At 41.0% G+C, this 7,914-nt stretch overlaps 1 protein-coding gene across 1 annotated transcript; it reads right to left on the minus strand.

Annotated features, from left to right (window-relative positions):
• Positions 1-3,727: 3,727 nt before the first annotated feature.
• LOC120682076 (G patch domain-containing protein 8-like) lies at positions 3,728-7,338 on the minus strand. The gene is made up of 7 exons (XM_039963826.1): positions 7,164-7,338; positions 6,812-7,064; positions 5,845-5,999; positions 5,471-5,614; positions 5,263-5,369; positions 4,996-5,146; positions 3,728-4,220 (listed from the first exon to the last, which is right to left on the minus strand). The coding sequence occupies exons 1-7, from the start codon at positions 7,164-7,166 to the stop codon at positions 4,134-4,136; spliced, it is 900 nt and encodes a 299-aa protein (XP_039819760.1). The 5' UTR covers positions 7,167-7,338; the 3' UTR covers positions 3,728-4,133.
• Between the last annotated feature and the right edge of the window lie 576 nt (positions 7,339-7,914).

Genomic DNA, 7,914 nt, shown 5'->3' on the forward strand with positions numbered 1-7,914 from the left:
GAACCAGTGTGATAAAAGAATTGTTTATTGCTTGCAAAGATACAGTCCCAGAAAAGAAATCATTACAGAGTTGATAGACATCTTCCTTTATGATGTGCCAGCATTTTTTGAGAAACATTCCATTGAAGCCATCAGGACCTGGAGCTTTGTCAACTGGCATGCTTCTTACAACATTGTCTATCTATTCCTTGGTGAATGGTGCTGAAATACAATCCAAACCATCGTGCTCATTGATTAATTCATCCAAGCAGTAGTGCATATGAGGTTCAGTGGTTTGTCCCATTCTGGCTTTAGAATTTTCAAAGAGTAGGGCTGCCTTCTGGATGTGATCATAAACTATTCTTCCATCTTCTGTTTCAAGACTTGTAATGGTATTATGTCTAAATCTTTCTGTGGCAGCAGCATGAAATTTTTTTGTGTTTTCATTTCTAAACTTTGTCCATCTCACAGTATATATTTTCCTCCAATATTCCTGCTTGAACTTTAGAAGCTTCATAATGTGTTTCTTGAGAATATCCCCGAAATTTCTTTCTTGTATGAAAAGGGGCCTTTGCTCTTCCAGTTTATCCATAATGCTTGAAAGAAAAAGATTCTATGTTTTGTATCTCATCTGAATAAGTCACAGTGAAGAAAGCCTTCAATGCAACCTAGGGTCCAGGACTCCAGGGCCACGAAGTGGCCTACTCACTGAGAACCAAGTACTCCCTCCTTTTCTTTACAACAGGGCATCAAAATCATACATTGTAAGTATTGATCATACATAGTCAAATATATCAATGTATATATCCAACCGAACAGAGTAACTGTCTAAAATATATACCAGTAGAATCATATTTGACATATCTTTCAATATAGCATTGATTTTTAACAATTGATTAAAAGGAAAATTTGATGATCAAAGTTTTTTTTTCAAATCCTAATGCTCTTTGTAAAGAAAAAGGCAGATCAGAGTGCATTTCTCAGCTTCTGCACCAATATTTAGTTCACTGCATTATTGATATAAGTTATGTTTATGCAGAGAATAGCTTATGGAAGAAGCTGGTCACAGAAGTTGTACATCTCACTTTGGTCTTTTTCATGCTTCCTTGTGAACAAGAAGAAAATCCTTCCGTTGAGGGAGCACTTGGCTTTTTCAAATCCAAATGACTTTAGCACAAGTCATACTAAATGGACATTTCTAGCTAGTCATGCTAGTGGCAAGAAAAGCCATGCTAGTCGATGAGCCAATTTGGCTCTCTTAAGAAAGCAAGAAAAATATTGGTTGGGGAAGGTGAGGTAAGACAACCGAACATAACCTTTCTTTCGAATCAACCTCACCATGAAAATTATTTTAACAAATATAGTACCATATAAACACAGAATTTGGTCTTACCACATTGCCTTAGTATCTCAGAACGCAGGGAGTACCACACAAGAGACAAGACGCCATGAGCAGAATTTGGTCTGAGCTAATTATTCGTGGTACATTAGCTGCGCTGGTTTTAAAACCCCATGTGGAAATAAACAGTTGGCGATCATGTAGAACCAAGTCAAGCTCAATTAATATTCGTCTTGATGCTGTTATTTTTGCATTAAGAATTGTTATGCAGATGTGTGATGAGAAAAAAAAAAAGGTACGGTGTCCTTGAAAAGAGAAAGTGAGAAAGAGCATATTCAGTGACTTCCCTCCCTAACAAAGATTATTCCTGTCCTGTATGTTTCGTTATACGTGTCATAGTAGGTAGTAGGAGACATCATCTTAGCCTAAGAATTAGCCTACAACAGGTTAGGGTTCTCCCTGAAGAAACAAAGTACTTTCTTGTGGAAAAAATTGTCGACGGACTCATGATTCGTAATTACCTGTTAACTTCTTTTTGAAAGCAGAATTTTCGGCACCTGTTTGAAGGAAAAACCTACTTCCTTTCATGTTCCATTTTGCAAAACTTGTAATATAAACTGTATCTTGCATTGTATACGATATTACATGTCCATGTCTACATAGCTGACGTTTTGTTGGACAAGGTCACAAGACCTACCAATCTGTCTCCATGTGACCTGGCACCATCAATCTTTTCCATCCAAAATTATCGGTAAGAAATGCAAACCACAGTGTCTCCCTGTAGAGAGATTACCTTAAATAAATCATTTGATAACAGGTCAGGACTCAGGACAGGTAGATGAATCTTCTGACATCAACATCATTACATTTTGTTTATTGGGGGAGAAGAGACCAAGAAAGAGACAAGGATAAAGTGAGAGGGCAGTTAAGCAGCAACTGGAGGCATATCTGTTTAGTACAGAGTTAGCAACTCTCTCGTGCTGTGCTGGAGTTTATCAAAAAACAAAACACAGAACACCTGATAATATATGTCAATCCTACTGCTAGCTACTCCAGAGTCCAGAGCACAACACAACAAGGCAGATGCTGCCATGCATGTCCAAGTCCAACCACTGCCCTGCCTCACTGCCCCACCACTTGCAACAATTTTGGATCAACCACAGCTCTGACCATGAATAAATTTGTCATCATGAAAAATCGTCATTTTCTTGTCTATACTACGCCTAAATGGCTGGTTTTATTTTGCAGTTCTTTTTTAATTTTTTCTAACATTTCTGTCTCTTTTTTTTGTTCCTACACTATTGGTGAACCATCATGCAATTGATGGAGAAATTTTTTGCCTTATAAAAAATACGAATGAATTTATAACAATTTTGCCTGGCCACGTGGAGGGATTTATACTTGGCAGTCCTCCTTGTGGCCTGGCCCTATTCAACAAGATCAGCACTGAAGACAAAGCATGGTCACTCAACTGAACTACAGTAATCAGTCCCCTGTGGTTAAATGCATGTTTGCCTGAAAAAGGCAATATGGGAATTAATGTTGTAATGTTGGCACGCTAGATGACATGAAAACTTATTATGCCTCCTGTTTTCAGATCAACCATGGCATATTTTGTCTGAATTTTCATCGCCATCATCATCAGGATTAGAGATAATACTACGTGGTGGGTATACGGCATCTTCAGGACGAGCTAGCTGCCGGTTCGCATGACACCACACTTCACAGCAGACCCCAAACAAACATATTGTGCAATGCAGGACCAGCCCTCTGCTCTCCCTGTGTCTGAATACCGCAACTAAGAAGATAAAAAGGGAATCGAGATGAGATCAGTCTGCTAAACTCTTCTAAAACGTACTTGACATCAAAAGCAAAGAACAGTAATCTTACCAATAATTGAATTTGTTGGACTGTAATCTTTGGATGATGTGGATAATACCTACCTGATCGGTTCTGACATGCTTGCAATGCACGCACTGACTTGATCTGCATGCAAATGGCGACGCCACAGATCCGTGCTGTGCAATAACTTGTTGTCGAGGTGAGGAGTAAAGGTGTATGATGCAGGTGATGTGATCCACATGTATGAGAGTAACTCTCATCTCTGACCAAGCATGGCTACCTGTAAATGCATCCCTTCTCATGGACCACAACACAAGGAGTCAAGGACGCAGATCCAGCCGGCCACCTGCTCCCTCATGGTCATGGGCTCGCTAGACCATCCATTTGCTCTTTGATTGCCCTCCACTTTATTCTCTAAAAAATGTCATTTTTGTGACATGCTACTCATTGCAGTTAAGTGCAAGTTTAAGCAATGGCAACTTGAAGTGACACGTAATCGGAAAAAAACAGCTTAAAAGAAAAAACTTCCGTCGTCAGCTACTTTCCTCAAGAGCAAGAACCAGCAAGAGGTCCCAAACACGAAGCTTTCAACTTTGCGATACAAAATGTGACTCAATAGTAGCATCTAATACAAAAGTATTACATTAAAAGCCAACAATGATAGCACAGACTACAAAGGCTCGTCTCCAAATTAAAGGGCATTGCCCCAGTGCAAGGACGAATTGGTATAAATAGCTTTCAAAACCCAGCGAGAATAATACAGATTTCCTTGTACAATGTACCCTCAAGTTCATACAATTGGCGGGGCTGTGCTCAAGTTCCTGTTTGTTCATATGAGGCTGTCCAGATGCCACCATCCGTAGCAGGACCAAGCAAGTGGCACAACAGAAGGTGATACATAGATGGCATCTCACATTCCCATGGGACCTTTAAAGTCATTTTCCGCGCAAGTGCGACCACCCTCTGGCAAAGATCACGAGTCCTCATCACTATCGTTGCCGAAGACTGAAGAAACTTTTGTAGCCACCTTTGGTTTCTTGCTGGCATTGCCAACTGGAGCCTGTACATGCAAAGAAATTGTGATCAATCTAACAATTATAGGCATAGGAATTTCAGTAAAAATGAAAGATTCAATAAGCATTCTCAGAGTGTCCAATTATTTAGAGTAGCAATGAAGCAATGACACAACAGCATTACGAGTTTAATTTAATAATCAAAGTAAAAGAAAAGACTGGCATGTAGCATGCGGATTCATACTGCTGTTCTCTGTTCTAAATATTGGAGACTGTAGGAAATGAAAAGCCAATTTTCATTAATTGTAATTCAACAAGAATTTTCAGGAGTGGCCACAAAAAATTGTCAGCTGACACTCAGGCCCTGTTTAGATCTTTACCTGTAAACCCCGTAAACGCAAAAAAAACGTCCCATCGAATGTTTTAACACATGCATGGAGTACTAAATGAAGTCTATTTACAATTTTTTTTGCATGGATGGGCTGTAAATCGCGAGACGAATCTAATGAGCCTACTTAATCCATGATTTGCAACAGTGATGCTACAGTAACCATTCGCTAATTATGGATTAATCATGAATTAATTAGCATCATTAGATTCGTCTCGCGATTTACAACCGATCCGTGCAAAAAGTTTTGTAAATAGACTTCATTTAGTACTTCAAATTAGCAAGATTTCATCGCAAATTTTTTTTGCGTTGGAACTAAACACGGCCTCAACATCTGAACTATATATGGTTCATGGAATCATCTGTTAGTGATGAAATTTGGAGGGTAGTCCTGAAATGCAAACAAATGGGCAACAAATCCTCAAGACATTAACCTTGGAAGGAGCCATTTTGGAAAATCCAAACTTCAATGTTCGCCGCTGATCCTGATTGCTAGGGCCTGCAATATTTTTTGGTGCAGCACTCTCTGCTGGGGCCTCTGAATTTTCTTGCTTCTGCTGCTGCTGTTTCCTATGAGCATCTGCCCTTAAAGTCCATTAAGGAAACTAAATGATCCACATACATCCTAGATTCCTAATGCATATCTTAAGAATAACATAGCTTATATTGAATAAACAATTAAATAGAGTATGAATGGATACAGTTGTGCGATTTTTGCTAGTTCCTTCTCTTCCCGTTGTTGTTCACGTTTCTGCCTGTCATCACGGCTACCACTGCTGCTCTGCATTTCTCTCATTTCTTTAAACCTCTGCAAAATAAAGGTATTACGAATGGTGCTGACGAACATATCCAGAAAAAAAGCCAATACAATGCATTAGGAAAGTTGAAAGAGCATGCAAAATGTATTACCTTCCTATGATTGTGGTCATATGAGCTCAAGTGACTCTCAAATTCATGAGCCAGCTTGTATTGCTTATTGCAGAGGCTGCAAAAGAACACCTTCTGTATCTCCTTGACTTCAGTGCGGATTTTGTGCTCACGCTCTGCTATGACCTGGATTGTCATGATTTGCACCAAGCAGGGAAAAGAAACCACCAAATAAAAAGTGTACGAAATGCTCAAGACTCTAATGGTTGATACTAGCCATTCTCACATCATGAAAGCACAGCTACCTACAAGCTATATAACGCTTACGCCTAGATATAGGTTTCCAGCATGTCAGGCATCTATCTACAAAATGTACATGAATTTATAGAAATTAGATCAAGTAGTCAGTTGCATACCTCACGCTTCTTTATATGTTCCTCAGTCTCCTCAAGTTCAATGTTCAATTTCTTTCTTTGTACATTCTCTTCAGATGTGAAGAAGTCATCTTCCTCTTGCTTCCCAACACCTAATTTTGCATCTCTGATGTCGGCTCTTATTGGCTCTAGTATACCTGCATCACAACAAAGATAAGTATTCTTAAGGTGTAGAAGCACCATCATCTTAGTTAGCTGAAAAATACAAGGTGAATATTTGATAATCAACCGCGCTAGAGGTGTAGAAAATGACAGATATCAAAAGGGATATCTATGCACCTAAACCTCTTAATGAGTTCAAGAAAAGTAAAGCAGAACATAAGTAAATGCAAAGGGTATATCAGTATTTATGTCTTTCAAGAGGGACTTTAGTAAGTGGCAAAATAAATTTGGAATTGTGTCAAATGTTCAGATGAATATACTACTCACTGTGCTGCAAATTATAAAGGATACGCACAGGTTAAGAAGGCAATTGCTAAAACAAGACAGATAAAAACAGGTGCCCACTCTTTCCTACCAAAACTTTGGAAAACCGAGAGGAAATAACTACTGATAGTGTACTATGGTAGCTGATGAGATAAATGAGGGTGAAGCAATTAAAGGCTAGCATCAGACTGATTTTAGCAAACCGATTGTCATTGATCTTATCCCATAGCTCAATAACCAAGGAGATCTAGCATGGCAGGCATATATTTGCATGAACATGAGCATGTCGAAGGATTCAGTCTAAAAAAACTATTAATTGATGACTTGGGAACATCGTTCGACATGCCACAGCCCACAGCCATGCGAATTCACCGATTCTATATCATTAATAAGCAGCAATTCAATTTACTCACTGTGGATTTTTCAACTGCCAGCTACTGAGACGGAGTCATTCAAGACATGAGCGCGCGGGGGTACAGTTGCAGTCAGAGAAGGGAGCATAGTAGTAGAGGAAGTGAAATACCTTGCTCGTTCTTGCCGAGCCCCTTGCCGGTCTTCCAGCCCATCTTCTGGAGCAGCCGGAAGCCGACGTTGGAGGCGGTGAGCTGCGTGTGGACGGAGGCCTGCTCGAGCCCCTCCGTGTCGAGGTTCTCGGTCGGCCGGTGGCTCATCGGCAGCCGGAACTCCTCGAGGTCGTCCTCGTGATCCAGATCCACTTGCCCGGCGCCGCCGCCCTGCCCCTCCTGGGCGGCCTTCCAGCACTGCTTGTTGCTCTCCTGCACGCAGCAGCGAGTAAGACACGCGGATTCGAAGCCGGAACAAGCAAGCGGCCGCGCGAGAAATCGAGAGGGTCGGAGTGGCCGTGCTGTACTGACCATGCCTGGCCGCGAGCAAGGGAAGGGGGAGAGGGGGACGGGGCTGCTACTGGGGTTTCGTGGGAGTCCTGAGAGGGAGCGGAACGCGCGGGAAGCTGCGGCTGGGGCGCCGATCTGGGAGGATGCCGGCCGCGGCCGGCGGCGGGGGAGCGCCGACGAAGACGAGAAGGAGGTAGGGGACGGGGAGGAGATTGCGGCGGCTCCAGGGTTTCTGTTGGTGTATGATTGGGCCAATAATTGGACTGGACTGGGCCGGAGAAAGAAGATGGATTGGGCCGGACATTTCAGCCAAACTTTCCATACCTTTCGATATCCAATACCTGCCGCACTGGGCTGTTTGTTTGTGTTTAGATAGTCCAAAATTCTAGCCTTCATGCCCCATGCTTTTCTCAATGTTCTCTTTCAGCCCATTTTGTTCTTTTATTTGTTTTCTTTTTATTTTTTACTACGTCTTTGAGTTTTATTTAGGGATCATGTTGTGTTCATTTTCATGTCTCCCCTCCCCCTTTCTCTTATCATTTCATGTTTCGTATATAATTCGATGTTAAGTTCTTTTCTATTTTCTGTTTCAAATTTTGCAAAATTTTCCCTTTCTTTTCAGGTAAATGTTCTAGTGTTGTCGTTGACTCTAATTTGGCTACTAGAAAGACAAAATAACGTGAAAATTAAGATATTCCTTCTTATACAATGGCAGCGATAAAATCTACTACTACTTAAAAAAAATGAAGTATAGGATGTGCCTGCCCTCTGT

This window comes from Panicum virgatum, chromosome 7N (assembly GCF_016808335.1).
Source record: "Panicum virgatum strain AP13 chromosome 7N, P.virgatum_v5, whole genome shotgun sequence".
Taxonomy (NCBI): Eukaryota; Viridiplantae; Streptophyta; class Magnoliopsida; order Poales; family Poaceae; genus Panicum; species Panicum virgatum.

Excerpts from the sequence above, each read along its gene's own strand:
- LOC120682076 (XM_039963826.1), bottom strand. Across the intron at positions 6,000-6,811 it reads GCTCGGCAAGAACGAGCAAG|GTATACTAGAGCCAATAAGA; the intron begins GTATTTCACTTC and ends GTTGTGATGCAG. Across the intron at positions 5,147-5,262 it reads CTAGCAAAAATCGCACAACT|GGCAGATGCTCATAGGAAAC; the intron begins GTATCCATTCAT and ends ATGGACTTTAAG.